The 16,104-nt window shown below is 33.1% G+C and overlaps 1 protein-coding gene across 1 annotated transcript; it reads left to right on the top strand.

Annotated features, from left to right (window-relative positions):
* The first annotated feature begins 2,172 nt into the window (after window positions 1–2,172).
* Window positions 2,173–15,231, top strand: LOC139508704 (ankyrin repeat domain-containing protein 2-like). Its single transcript, XM_071296008.1, has 5 exons — window positions 2,173–2,256; window positions 11,232–11,330; window positions 11,985–12,083; window positions 13,323–13,421; window positions 15,121–15,231. The coding sequence occupies exons 1-5, from the start codon at window positions 2,173–2,175 to the stop codon at window positions 15,229–15,231; spliced, it is 492 nt and encodes a 163-aa protein (XP_071152109.1).
* Window positions 15,232–16,104: the final 873 nt, after the last annotated feature.

Genomic DNA, 16,104 nt, shown 5'->3' with positions numbered 1-16,104 from the left:
GAGGATTTTACTTGTATACATTTCAACATTTACTAGCATATTGAAATTAACAATGTTAATAAATGTCTCATAAATTTGATCTCATATGATATGAGGAAAATAAACCAAAAATGTTTATCATGATATGCAGTTGTCTTTAATACAGAAGGCAGCTAATGATATTTGGAAATATTGGAAATCATAATACCAAGTGGCAGTTGTGGTAAATGCACATGCTTTGTTTCATCTTTAACCTCTGACCTAAATGGTCACTTGGATTATTTTACATCATTTGGCATTTGGTTGTCAATCCATATGCTATTCTGTTTCTATTTCAAAAGTTATATTTTCTGGATATTATGAGACAGCAACCAAACAAAACAACTTGTGTCCCACTAACCATGCTACATATAGCTGATAACCTATTTACCTATAATAGTAAATTCTGAAATTATTACATTTTTTTCAAGAGGGACTAAATGTTTAGTTCAATTATTGTAATTACCAAAAATTCTGCATAAAGATCTTTAATATTCAGTTATCAGAATGCGAATTATTATTTTTGAGATAGTAACCCTTTCGCATTATTTGCATTAATTAAAACATCACAATAATTTCGGAATGTACAGTATCATGAAGATCCAGATTACTGATCATAAAATCAGATAAATATTGTTTTGTAAACTAAGATATCACTTAAATTGATACAGATTGCAACACAGATCTCAACCTCATTTCAAATTCAAAGATACGTGATCAAGGTTTGAAGTTACCTGATTATGGATATTATTGTCAAGAGTCAAGTTTTGAAAGTTTGTGTTTTTCTTATACTAAAAGTACATGTACATGCACTAGCAAAGCCATTTGTATATACTAAATAATGTAATCAATAGGTCTACTATATTGTGTGTATTGGAATGATTATTAAATGTATAAATTGAAATATTGAATAAGAGGATGTGATATGATTGTAAATGAGACACTCCACAAGAGACCAAATAACACAGAAATAACTATAGATCTCCAAAACAGCCTTCAACAATGAATAAAACATATTCTGCACATAAGGCCTTAAAATGACAAATGAACAATTTAAAACAATTCAAATAAGAAAACTAACCGCATAAATAATGTACAAAATAATGAATAAAAACCAAATATGCCTATATACAGCAGGTTATATCTGTACGGTGACCTATGGTTGTTAATTTCTGTGTCATTTTTATCTATTGTGGAGAGTTTTCTCATTGGCAATCATACCACATCTTCTTTTTACACGACTGCAAAAATATTCTAGGATAGTATAATGGTACATGTATGATGTCGTCATTGCCTTGAAGACACACTGGTGTCCAGACAATAACTTTTGTTTAAGAGAAAAGATATTTATTAACATTTTTCAGAAGGTTCAATACTACAAAAAGTAGGTTGGGTTTGATTGTGGTGATGATAGTCCAATCTGTTTAGGAATTAGGGGTATTTTTTTACTCTCAGTATAATAACTTATGTATAATTGTTTTGATTGCTCTGAAATTGTACCACAATGCTTACTACCACAAGTAAAAGGTTAGGATTCATTTAAGGAGTTATAGGGCCAAAAACAAGCATTTGCCTAGTTTCCAGACAATAACTTGTGTGCAAGTGTGTGGATCTCTCTGAAATTGTACCAAAATGCTCCATATAACAAAGGAAAGACTTGGATTGAATTTTGGTTAATGCCTCAAACATGTAGGAATTGGGAGCCGAAAAAAGTAAAAAAAAAACATTTCTCGTTTCCAGACAATAATTTGTGTTTAAGTGTATGGATCTCTCTTGAATTGTGCACCAAAGGAAAGGCTGGGATTTGTTCAAAATGTTTTTAGTGTATTCAAATTTCAAATTTTGTAAAAGTTTCAAGACGAAATCTTAAATTGCACACTGACAATATTGTGTGATAGATTTGTACATGTAAGATCTTTGACTACATTTATGTTGTGCCAGAAACCTATATTATGTCAAAAAATTTATCACAATCCAAATTCAGATAGTATCCAGCTTAAATATTGGGTCCAAATTTGCCCAAACTGTTCAGGGTTATTTATCTGCGGTTGTATCAGGCTGCACTCAGCGACGCATTTTTATTTTATACCCCATTTTCATGTTTTTTTTCTGTTTCTTGAACATTACGTATGTTTCAAATATTTTGTTGCTAGGATGATTGTAAATAGTCGGGATTTTTTGGGAGGGGCTCGTTTGTTGATTATACAGGGAATAACAGGAGCTGGCCTCTCAATGGCAGTAAGTACCAACACCCCCCTTTTATGAAAATGTGTGGTTTCGCCATAGTGTATGTAAGGCTGACTTGGATTGATGTATCTGACTTTTGCCTCATTTTTATTCTTATTTATAATCTTAAAAAATCTGATAGTTGTAGTAAAACTTTAATCTTTAGGAATATGAATAACAAAACCATCATGAATGGTAATTAGTACAGCAGTTGAGACATTTCAGCTTGTGCACTCTTTAACACAATATATGTGCTGAAAGCTGTGACTGTCATATGTGCAGATATTTCTAGGAATATGTTATAACAACTTGATAAATATGTGTAGACTATCCTGATACTTGTGTGTATTGGAACAAGTCCTTATAGTTTGCTTGTATTAGCATTATATTTTTAAAGAAATTATTTTTTCACATTTTATTCACAGCTATCGTGGTTAAAATCAATATCAATGCATCCAACCAAATCTGTCTACTCACCGTTTCAAATTTAGTACATCAAGTTGTTCTTGCAGATATATTACAACTGTGATGTTCAGGTCCCTCAAATAAAACTTTTCACAATGAAATATGTATTTGGCAAACTTTACCATAATATATTTTCAATTACAAAGGTTGGGGAGATGTGTGAAATATACATATAAAAAAAGAAGATGTGGTATAATTTTTATGAGGCAACTTGCCACCAGAGACCGATTTACGTAGATGATAACTACTATAGGTCACCGTACCGACTTCACCAATGATAAAAATCGATATGGCGTAGGCAGCTATGATAAAAGACCCAGAAATTATGTTCTTTTGTATGTATTGCACATAACAACAATTTAATGTGTGCATATTAAACTTTCACTGAAAAATATTTCAAGCATAATACGGATGAAAACATATAGATGATAAGTATCATGAAAGTTATGCAAAGTATGAGAAGTTCGATATATGAACTGCCATAAGAAAATGAATCAACAATGTATGCTTAGTATGTGCAAAACCCCCCTCTTTTTACACTAGGAGGCTTCGTATTTATACATCCAGCTTTATGAACACTCTGTCTAAGCAAGGGAACGTCTGTCAGATTTGTCATATTTCTATGTTAATCCTATACGTTATGAACATAAGAAGATTGTCAATGAACAACTATCCACAAAAGTTCAAATTTAAAAGTAAATATCATAAAAAAAACATCTTATTATATCATCATGCGTAGATCGATAACTTTGTTTACGTTTCTTTGCATCAGGTGGATCAAACCAGTGTTAACAAAGAAAATTTTATATCATTCATATTTTTGGTCGCAATGACAAACTCCACTTTAAAGTTTTTTAATCAAATACTTTCCTTATTACATGTATTAGCTTCCCTTTTAAAAACGCATGTCAAAAAGTAAGACAGAACATCACCGACTAATTAGTAATATAGCGTCCCTGTATACTGGGCGATTTTTAAAATTACAATCCCCACTTTTTTCTGAACCTAGTAAGTAGATTTTTTTTATTTATAAAGTCTTAAGTAGTGTTTGGAACTGTCCGGTAACTGCGGGTGTGTGTCCTTTAGTCAAAATATTGACATGCATGTCAAACGGAACAATTTGCGGTCCTCCGCAAAGTATGCAGTATTGAGGGATAATATCATAGACCGATATAAGGTCGGAATACCACGTCCCGGTTACGATTGGTCAATTTTCATCTACATGAAAAAGTGACAAACAGCAAATTATTGAAGTGTCCTTTTATTTCTGCGTAAAATAAATAATCAATTTAGTGAAATGTGACTAGTGTTCGGGAAACTGATACACTTATGATACGAGAAAATTGTTCGATATGTTCGTGCCCATTATTTGATTAAATGAAAATGTTACGTGTTACTGTAAAATTGACATGTTCAAATTAGTTTTTGGAAAACAAAAATACTTAATTATTATCATCAAATTTAGAAGATTTATTTAAATTTATAAAATTATAACAATTGTTAGAAATGTCTTGGAAAAAATCGTCCCTTTGAGTATCATAAAGAGGGCATTCTAATAAAAAATGAAGCTCATCTTCAACTTCACCAAGTGAGCAATTAGAACAAAGACGTTCAGATCTTTCTATATGTTTTTTTTTAATATGTGTCTGTCTCAATTTTTAAAGAGTGAGCGCTTTTTCTTAATTTACAAATTGACTGTCTTTTTTCAAGTCCTGTAATTCTAAATATTTTTCTTTTTTTTCACATTCTTGGGAATAAAATCCTAACAAAAACTTAGAAATTAAGATCTTTCAGAGAAAAAAAGTAATTAATATGACCATGATGACTGTAACAAAATGTTATAAAACGCTAAAAGATAGCTTGAAAATAAACCCCGGTGCCTTTAAATCATACTATACGGGTTTTATTTGTATTTGAAAGCCGTACGATTACTGTAAACATGCAGTTGTTTATATCGATAATCGCTATCATATGTTTACGGGTAAACATTGCGTCATTGGCAAGATATTTTAAATTTCTTTTCGTCGATACTTGGGATTTCCTCTGTGTTATAGTTATACTTTTTATAAGTTTAAAACTGGTTAATGAGAGTAGTTGTATAACGAGTTCTTGTTTTGGTTAAATATATATATGGGTAATATATGCACGTGAAATACTTTGGCGGTTTAAAAGATGGGGTTCCGTTAAATTATATAATGAAAATTTGTGGGTGTCATTTCATCGAAAGTGTTCACAGTAACTACGACTGTTTGCAGTTTATTCCTGACAACGTTATGTCAAACTCCGAGTTCGAAAGGACTTGAGGGGCGAACGTGTATTTTGAGAATGTCTGTTTGGAAGCGAACGCATCAAATACCGTCGACGTCGTACATGTCAGTATTTATATTTTCCTTTTTATAATGCTATGCTTTTAAAACAGTGTATATTAAAACTATTATTTGAAAAATGAAGAAAGCACTGTATATTTCTGACCGTACGTATTTTTTGTGTTGTAGAACATTTTCATCGCTTGTTTACATCGTAAAGGGTGCTTTCATTCACGCTCGCATTCCAATGTCGCCAAAGCTTTTTTTTAGTAGACCCGAAAAGCGACGGTTTCTAAGGCACTCGTTGTAAGAAACATGCGTTAAAATATGCTCACTGTTAAAGGGCCGAGCCACCTTAAGTTCGTTTTTGATCACGCCGAAATGTGATGGTGTCATTGTGACGCTATCTTGTTGATAGCTAAGCCGAAGTGCAATGGTGGTAACGCTGAAGTGCGATGGTCTACACAAAACTCATTTGCTAACTTTTTTTTGTCGATGTATAAGTCAATATAAAATAGAGACTGAAATGGGGAATGTTTCAAAGGGACAACAACTCGCCCACAGAGTAAAAAAAACAACAACTGAAGGCCAACAAAGGGGTGTGTCTTCAACACTGCGAAAAAGCCCTCACCTGTAGACGGACTTTAGCTGATCAAAAAACTTAAAAGTGTACTAATTTAATGACAAACATGGGACGGACAAAGGGAAACTGAAAAATTACAAGGCAAGATAATAGCTGCTTAATCTCCAAGCAATCAACATGTTAAAACAAATGTTATACTGGCGAGTCCAAAATACATTTCTTTGATATATTTATACATGATACTGGTTATGACTGTTAATCCACAGGGGCGTATCCAGCCATTTTAAAAAGGGGGGTTCCAACCCAGAGTAAAGGGAGGGGGGGGGGTTCCAGCTATATGCTCCCATGCATATGCATTGATCAGCCAAAAAAAGGGGGGTCGGGGGTTTAATGCGTAAATATATGTGATGTCGCGTATTTATGTAGAATATCGTAACTATGGTAATGCCTGTATTTGAATATAATATTGAAATATACAGTAGTGTTTCCTTCAGAATTTACGTAACCGTATAGCAACGCGAATTATAGAACTGAAACCTAACATTGGTGCCGTGTATAGGATGTCGAGTATTGCGGGGAGCATTACGCGTAGTCATGTGTGCCACTGCCACTAACTATTTGACGTCGAATTTATGTAAAATGTCGTAACTATGTTTGTGCTTGTTTTGAAAAGAATATTGAACTGTACATAATTATTTCCCTTAAAATCCACCTCCCCTTATAACAAAATAAAATTAACAACCAAAAGTGATCATAAACAGTTTTCAAATAAAGAAGAACTATATAGTAACGTAAGCATCTAATAAGAATTGCAACTTGATAATCAACAGATGCACCCTGGTGTTTTCCAAGACTTTAGAGTTACAGTTGGGTGCAGACCAAGCATTACATGTAAACGGCCCTAAAAAGTTGACGCGGCGCTTACTCGCGTGCACTTCATGTAAACGCCGCGTTAACTCTGCGTTAACTTCAAAATTTTATTAGACATAAATAGTAAACGGGCGTTTACTTTCGCGTTTACCTCCGCGTTAACGCGAAAACCGCGTGTCTTCTAATTTTGTAAAGAGTAAACGGGCGTTTACTTTCTCGTTTCGTCGCGTTAACGCGAAAAAGGCGTATCTACTATTTTTGTAAAAAAAAGTAAACGCCCATTTACTGTTTGTAGTAAACGCTCGTTAACGTAGATTGTACTCGTATCCTTGATACACTGACCTAATATATCACATGATAAGGTACATCAAAATATCCATCGGTCCATTTTCGATCAATATATTGACGATTGCATTTAATGAAATGACACTTCTTTAATTAATTTATTGATTTTTTTTTTTTTTTAAATATGCCAGTTTAATTGTGAGTCGATATTTGTACATGTAAATTTTGAACAGAAAAACAGAAAATCCGCTGTTGAAAGTTTTTTGGAACTGACATTTTTTGCAATTAATAAATGTTTATATTTCTAATAAAAAGTATTTTGATTGTTAAGGTTCAAAACACATATACGTAAAATATTAAGTCATTTCAACAACGTAAATAAATGTACAAATGCATCCGACAATTATTTTATAATATACACAATTAGTTAACGCGAAAAGTAAACGCGCGTTTACTCTCAAGTGCATGTAAAAATACAATAAGAAATCTGTAGTAAAACGCCCGTTTACTTTTATGTGCACGTAAAATTAAACTAGTGAAATCTGAAGTAAACGGCCGTTTACTACTGACTAAACGGACACAGAGTAAACGCGCGTTTACTCGAGTAGACATTATAAATTTCCATTTTGACCGCGTTAACGTAAATGAAGTAAACGGGCGCTTACTAGTAAACGCGAAATTTAAAGTCAACTAACGAAATATGTGCACGCCGCGTTAACTTGCGTTTACTTTATGTAATGCTTGGTCTGCACCCAACTGTACATGTATTTCATTGACTTATAATACCGTCTTCCGGTTGTGGGAAATTACTGATATATGAACTGATAAATGTTACTATGAATGGGACAGTTTATATGTATTTATAAATTTAATCTGGCCGGTTTTGATGTTCTTCCTCACTTAGATTTATCAGATTCATCTACTGTGCTATCTTTCAGTTTACTATTGTAATTCATTAGGAATTGTTTTAAAGTTATGTTTAACAATTTAGTATTAGGCTTTTCAGTGAGAATTTAAAAGTGTCACAATTTCCTACTTACTTCATCATTGTCAGAGTATGACCTAGAGTAGGGTGCTCATTTTCGCCATAGCTTTCCATGTTTTCTTCAGTTGTTGTTCTGGTCTTTATATTTTTGAAGTATACTGATATTTTTATATGAAGATAACTTCAAATGCAAAATATTCTTAGCTTTAAAACGTGTTTGTTTTGAGAAAAATCATTTGAAATGTTGGATTAAAGGGTGTTTGAAATTTCCTGATGTTTTGTCAACGGGGGACACATATTCGCCGTTGTATCACATCTATTTAAAACCAAATAACTGCAGCTTTAAACAATATTTATCAAATAAATTTCATTATAGATGAATAGCAGACATTTGAAAGGTGTAAAAAACTGAAATTTAGGGCAGTCAGTCAAAGAATTACTAAAGAAATACTTCTTTGAAATCAATTTTTCATTCAGGAAATTGGCTGAAAATCGTTGTCCGTTTTTTGGTCCTTTGAAGTTAGTGCCGAAATTTGGTCTCATTTTCAAAAATAATCATATTTGTTATAAAAATATAATTTACCGGCATATTCTTCAATTTCAACCATCCTTTGAAGTTTTTACACCTCAAAATCATGAAACGGCGAAATGTGTCCACGGCGAATATGAGCGCCCCACTCTATGTATTTAGTTTTCGCCTTATCAAAATATCAGCCGGACTGTAGCCGTTGTCAAGCGATGTTGTTCTAGAACAAATAGTTATATTTGTCGTCTGAATTTTTATTTTTTTAATTAGATAGAGGAAGATGTGATATGAGTGCCAATGAGACAACTTTCCATCCAAATAACAATTTATAAAAGTAAACCATTATAGGTCAATGTACGGCCTTCAACACGGAGCCTGGGCTTACACCGAACAACAAGCTATAAAGGGCCCCAAAATTACAACTGTAAAACCATTCAAACGGGAAAAGCAACGGTCTAATCTATATAAAAAAACGAGAAACGAGAAACACGTATAAATAACATAAACAAACGACAACTACTGTAAATCATATTCCTGACTTAGACCAGGTGCAAACATTTGCAGCATGATTAAATATTTGCACGCTACGTTAAGACTGTTCATTTGATTTGGCAAATCGTGAATTAACTCTTAAATCTTCAACTTCGTTATTTTTTTTAGTTCAGAGCGTCACTTGTGCGTTTTTGTACAAAATAAGCGCGTCTGTCAAAAATCTACAATTTTAATCCAGGAATCTATGATGAGTTTATCTATAGCTAGTCATTATTTCAGTTTAATCATGTATATCTATTATATAGTCATTTTATAAAATTTACTGTCTGCAAATCTGTGTATTGTTCTTGATAATAATGATGTTTTTGTCCCAGGGTTGGATGGAGAGTAGTCTCATTGACACTCATACCACATCGTCTTATATATATGACAGTATCTTTATAATCATAAAAGCATATGCATCAAGCAAATAAAGAGTGCCTTTCAATATATAAACCAAGCTAATAGTTCTGCAAAAAACAAAGCAATGGATAACACTATGTAGTTTAATTACGATTATAGGGATTATAGCTTCAACTATTGACGCCAGTTAAGCTTTCGAGGCGTAAAATGTTTGATGCAAATTAGGTGCCTTGTCATCAGGATAAATACTCCTGCACGTCTGATCTATATTTTTGTTTGATGTTTTTCTGTTTGTATCGATCTTATCATGTAAGCATTTTCCAACTGAATTGTATGGTCTGTTCTTATTGTGTACTGTTACACAACTGTCCCAGGTTAAGGGAGGGTTGAGCGCATGTTTAAACATATTTAACCATGCACATTTTTTATTCTTTGTTCTCTTTTTTGTAACCGTACGGTTGCTTCTAAATGTTTCCATTTACTTCATATGAACGTAGGTTGATAGTTGTCTCGTTTGTAATCAAACCAAATCTCCTTTCAAAACTGTTCTGCAAACTAACAACATCATTGTCAGTTTTTAACACAGCGAAAAGATACCGCACTTGAGTCAGGTAACACTATTTTGTTAATGTATCTTCATTATGTTAAATAGTTATCACAGGTACCAGGATTATAATTTAGTACGCCAGACGCGCGTTTCGTCTACATAAGACTCATCAGTGACGCTCATATTGAAATATTTATAAAGCCAAACAAAACGCATCCATGCACCATGTCGATGCTTTTTTCGTGCTTAATATATAGGGACAGGTCAATGGGTTATAAGTAAAACTTATAATCATATTGCTTCATCTGCCATAACAAAAACCAAATATACTGCATCATATGTGCATGTCAAAGTAAACAAATTACGCTTGCTATTGTATGTGTGGATACTCATTAGTAAAGTAGTAACAATTGAAGTTACAAACCACTGTCCCTGGTTGAGCCCTTACTAAAATGATTAATCCCACCACATTCTTTATGGTTTGTTCTTATTGTTAAAGTAGTTATCAAGGGTACCAGAACTTAGTACGCCAGACGTGCGTTTCGTCTACATAGGACTTATCAGTGACGCTCATATCAAAATATTTATAAAGTCGAAAAAGTACAAATTAAAGAGTATTAAGGAACAATTATTCCAAAAAGTTGGGCCAAATACGACTACGGTAGTCTATGCCTGGGATAAGAAAATCCTTAGTTTTTCGAAAAATCCAAAGTTTTGCAAACAGGGAATTTATAAAAAAAAAATTCCACATTATTGATATTCATGTCAACACCGAAGTGTTGACTACTGGACTGGTGATACCCTCGGGGACGAAATGTCGACCTGGCATCGACCCAGTGGTGTAAATAGTTACCAAAGGTACCAGGATTATTATTTAGTACGCTAGACGCGCGTTTCTTCTACATTAGACTCATCAGTGACGCTGAAGGTCGTACGATTGGTTACAAATGACAATCTAACAAAATCTCCTTTTTAATACTGCACTTTAAGATAACGATAACAATGTAATATATCGGGTACCAGTTTGACTTTACGCTAAGTGAGAGTCTATGTTGTTTTACTTCCTTTAATGTTATAAGTTGTTTCCTGTTTTATTTCATATCATGTTAAAATTGTTGAAGGCCTTACGATTTCTTATAAATGTTTACATTCAATTCATTTAAACGTAGGTGGATAGGGGTCTCGATGTCAATCAAACCAAATCTCCCTTTTATACTGTAGTGTGAAATAACAATATCAATGTTACCATTGGGTCCTCAACACAGCGAGAAAAACTCCCGCAGCTGTAGTCGGGCTTTAGCTGATCCCTAAACAATAATCAATCTAAGTATATTCATTAAGCTTTAATGCATCCATGCACCATGCAATATTAACTAATGACAAATTCGTATAAAACTCTGATATCGGGTACCAGTTTTACTTTACGCTAAGTGCCAGTCTATGCTGTTTTACTTTCTTTAGTCCAATAAGTTGCTTCCTGTTTTATTTCATATTATGTTAAAATTGTATTTTTTTTTTCAATCCAGTATGATAACACTGCACTTCACATTGCTGTAGAGAACGGATGCACAGAAATCGTCAAGTTTCTGATTGATGGTGGCATTGATCTCAATATTCAGAATGAGGTCAGTGGATTATAAGTTAAACTTACAATCATATTGAATTATCGGCAATACCAAAACATTCATTTACTGCATTATATGTGATGTCAAACTAGACGCAATTAGCTTTCTAGTGTGTGTGTGGATACACTTTAGTAAAGTATGGTTGCAAAATTAGTGACAGATGACAAATTAGAATTTTCCATAACAAACATTGTAATGTCAGTGTTTAACACAGCGACAAGATACCGCACTTTAGTCAGGTTTCAGTTGTCCCCTAAACAATAGTTTGTTTATGTATCTTCATTAAGTCAAACGCATCCGTGCACCATACAATATACGAATTCTTAAAAATGTTTACATCCACTTCATTTAAACGTATGTGGATAGGGTCTCGATGTCAATCAAACCAAATCTCCTTTTATACTGTACTGTGAAATAACAATATCAATGTCACAATTGGGTCCTCAAAACAGCGAGAAAAAATCCCACAGCTGTAGTCGGGCTTTAGCTGATCCGTAAACAATAATCAATCTAACTAATGACAAATTCGTATAAAACTCTGATATCGGATACCAGTTTGACTTTACGCTAAGCGCCAGTCTATGATGTATTACTTCCTTTAGTCCAATAGGTTGCTTCCTGTTTTATTTCATATTATGTTAAAATTGTATCCAGGTTGGTGACACTGCACTTCACATTGCTGTAGAAGATGGAAACACAGAAATCGTCAAGTTGCTGATTGATTTTGTCATTGATCTCAATATAAAGGATCGGGTCAGTGGATTATAAGTTAAACTTACAATCATATTGAATTATCGGCAATACCAAAACATTCATTTACTGCATCATATATGATGTCAAACAAGACGACATTAGCTTTCTAGTGTGTGTGTGTGGATACTCTTTAGTAAAGTAAGGTTGCAAAATTAGTGAAAAGTGACATATTATAATCTTCCATAACAAACATTGTAGAATGCAGAACATTGGAAAAGTTTGTTGACTTAAACAAAATTTCCTAAGGTTGTGGTCACAATATATCGAGAAAACACAAGGGCAAATTGTAACAGTTCTAGTGGTGAAGCTTACATTCCACGACAATTTAAATGTGATGAAATAATATCATACGACAAATACATAAAACATAAACAATATTCAACTGACATGTACTGAAAATTTAAACCAAATAAAAATTATTTGAGAGCACACTGATATAAGTACTCGAAACTACTGAAATTGTACTGTTTTTGTAATGTAACACAACATATGATATGTTTTACATAGAATAACAGAAAATGCGATTGCATAGAGTGAGCAACAAAACTACAAGAATACATTTTAGTATCAATTTTGTCAATACTATTAAAAATAATTCAAAGAATACATTTTATTTACAAATAGTCAGAGCATTGCACGTTGGGTAGCCATATGGCTACGACGTAAGTTGAATTATATCAATTTTTTAAAAATTTTCAAGACAAGGGAGGAAGGTGTCGACTGATAAATTTAGAAATAGACATTCTGACAATTGTAAATTTTAATTCAAGAAACAATAAAAAAGATGGGCAATTATTTTATTAAATCAGTTTAAATCCTTATTGATAATTAAAGTCTCGAACAAAACTAAAGGAGGAAATGTTTACCTCCATTTTTTTTAAACGTAGGTGGATAGGGGTCTCGATGTCAATCAAACAAAATCTCCTTTTATACTGGACTGTGAAATAACAATATCAATGTAACCATTGGGTCCTCAACACAGCGAGAAAAACTCCCGCAGCTGTAGTCGGACTTTAGCTGATCCCTAAATAATAATCATCCTATGTATATTCATAAAGCTTAAATGCATCCATGCACCATGCAATATTAACTAATGACAAATTCGTATAAAACTCTGATATCCGGTACCAGTTTTACTTTATGCTAAGTGCCAGTCTATGCTGTTTTACTTTCTTTAGTCCAATAGGTTGCTTCCTGTTTTATTTCATATTATGTTAAAATTGTATTTTTTCAATCCAGTATGATAACACTGCACTTCCCATTGCTGTAGATCACGGATACACAGAAATCGTCAAGTTGCTGATTGATGGTGGCATTGATATCAATATACAGGATCGGGTCAGTGGATTATAAGTTAAACTTACAATTATATTGAATTATCGTCAATACCAAAACATTCATTTACAGCATCATATGTGATGTTAAACTAGACGCAATTAGCTTTCTAGTGTGTGTGTGGATACTCTTCAGTAAAGTAAGGTTGCAAAATTAGTGAAAAGTGACAAATTAGAATCATCCATAAATAAAGGCAACAGTAGTATACCGCTGTTCAAAACTTATAAATCCATGGACACAAAACAAAATCGGGGGTAACAAACTAAAACCGAGGGAAACGCATCAAATATAAGAGAACAACGACACAACACTAAAATGTAACACACACAGAAACGGACCAAGCATCAGACAAAATCTCACGAGAATAACACATATAACATCAAAACCAAATACATGAATTTGGGATAGACAAGTCCCGTGACACGTCTTATCGCAATGTGAAATTACACACAAAAATAAGAGAAAACAAATGACGCAACGTTAAATGTAACATACACAGAAACGAACAATTATATATCAATGGCCATATTCCTGACTTGGTACAGGACGTTTTTAAAGGAAAAAATGGTGGGTTGAACCTGGTTTTGTGGCATGCCAAACCTCGCACTTTAATGGCTATGTTAAATATAACATTGAAATGACAACATAATATTACAGGACTACAATACAAATAAATAGGAGAACGTATTAGACAAAGAAACACATGATTAATAGATAACAAAAAACATCAGGTTTAAAATTCATTACGCCAAAAACGCGCCTTGTCCACACAAGAGTCACCAGTGACGCCCAGATATAAAAGATCGAAAGTGAAAAAAAGGTACAAAGTTGTATAGCACTGAAGATCAAAAGTTGAAAAAGGTAGTGTCAAATACGGCTATGTCTTTATGCTTGGGATAAGAACATCCTTATTATTTAGAACAATTAATGCTATTGCAAACAGTAAATGTTATCAAATGAATATAACAGATATACATAATGAAACTGAAGTGTTAACTCATTACAGAAAACAAACACGAATACATAATGCAAGGACCAACACAGAATAGACACACCCGACTTAGTCCAGGCCTCAACGCAGTAAATCATAAAAATGACGTCACATACGATGGCGAAAAGGCACAAAAATTACGTCACATTTGAATTTATGAAATTTCTGAAACAGTAGGAAAATGACGTCACATATGAAAAACTATATCTCAAAAGTAAGATAGAATTGGGATTGATAACAAACATTGTAGAATGCAGAATATTGGAAAAGTTTGTTGACTTAAAAAAAACAGTGGTGAAGCTTACAATAAACGACAATTTAAATGTGATGAGAAACTACTGACATTGCACTGTTTTGTAATTTTACACAACATATGATATGGTTTACATAGAATAACAGAAAACACGATTGCATAGAGTGAGCAACAAAACTACATATTGACGTTGGTTATGTTTCGATAGTCAACGTTGACCGAAGATGACGGCGACAATAACACCGCCATTAACATAATTAATTTTCACTGCACGTTAATCGTTAACTAAAATAATACACAAACACATACACATTCGTTTAAATGATAATAAGTTTTTGCAGTTTATTTTTTAAATAACATTTTATTGACACGGTGTTGTTTTATTCTTTTATTTGACATAATCTGCTATCGTTATCATTGAATGATATGTTAAAACTATTGTATGTCATTATGTATAGGATGGTACTACTGCACTTCACGATGCTGTACGAGAAAGAAACACGGAAATCATGGTGTTGCTTATTGATGCTGGTATTGATCTAAATGCACGGGACAAGGTTAGTAAATGATCACCAAAACCGACACAAGACTATGTACTACGTGTTTATATATGCAACGACAAATAACAATGTTTGTTAACATAGTATAACGTTTGATTTCCTCAAATTGAATTGACCTCACCCTTTTTATATTAATTTAGAGTTCTGCATTTTATTACTACTTATTAACTGCACCATATATACTTTGACAAAATTAATCTAGCTATATTGTGAGCATCTATTTTATCGTATACAAACAGTGGGAAAGCCAGTGACATTGAAGTGTTACTTCTGGTGGTCACGCGGGAAAGGGGACATAATCTCAAATTTTTGCGGTGGCGCTGTTAGCAGCGTGTAAACAAAAACGTAGCATGTCATTCAGACAATAAATGTATCAAAACGACTTATCATTCGACAGTATTTGCGGTTCAATTTTAATCCGAATAGATTTTGTTAAATGACTGTAAAAAAAATCATTAAAATAATTGTTTCTTTATTGAAATATGACAAAAAAGGTTTCGACCTCCTTTGACTTCCAAAAAACCGCGGGTAATTCCCCCGTCTAGAAATATCTGACACAATTGCATCCTAAAGCTTTTCACTGGTTGAGATATAAATACATGTGACCTAGATAGATAAAGGCACATGACAATACCAAGAACTTCCCGTCACTATTTGTCTTGTTTACATAATTAACGCTTGAAAAGGGGGGGGGGGGGTAAAAAACGACATTTTTCAGGCATTTTTTGAGTTATTTCATCGCAAAATGAAGCACTAGAACTACCAATTACCCGTTTCAAACAACACAAATGATAAGAACAATGCAATAGGATAATGTTTTTCTCGAATTTAAACATATCTTAGTAGAAAATGGTGAAAGATTGAATGAATTGTTTCGTCTTT

The sequence above is a fragment of the Mytilus edulis genome, unplaced genomic scaffold (assembly GCF_963676685.1).
Source record: "Mytilus edulis unplaced genomic scaffold, xbMytEdul2.2 SCAFFOLD_599, whole genome shotgun sequence".
Classification (NCBI taxonomy): domain Eukaryota; kingdom Metazoa; phylum Mollusca; class Bivalvia; order Mytilida; family Mytilidae; genus Mytilus; species Mytilus edulis.
The sequence above is the reverse complement of the archived record's forward strand: the minus strand, read 5'-3'. Positions and strand labels throughout refer to the sequence as shown.

Excerpts from the sequence above, each read along its gene's own strand:
- LOC139508704 (XM_071296008.1), top strand. The coding sequence starts at position 2,173 with ATGATTGTAAATAGTCGGGATTTTTTGGGAGGGGCTCGTTTGTTGATT. Across the intron at positions 2,257-11,231 it reads GAGCTGGCCTCTCAATGGCA|TATGATAACACTGCACTTCA; the intron begins GTAAGTACCAAC and ends TTTTCAATCCAG. Across the intron at positions 13,422-15,120 it reads ATATCAATATACAGGATCGG|GATGGTACTACTGCACTTCA; the intron begins GTCAGTGGATTA and ends CATTATGTATAG.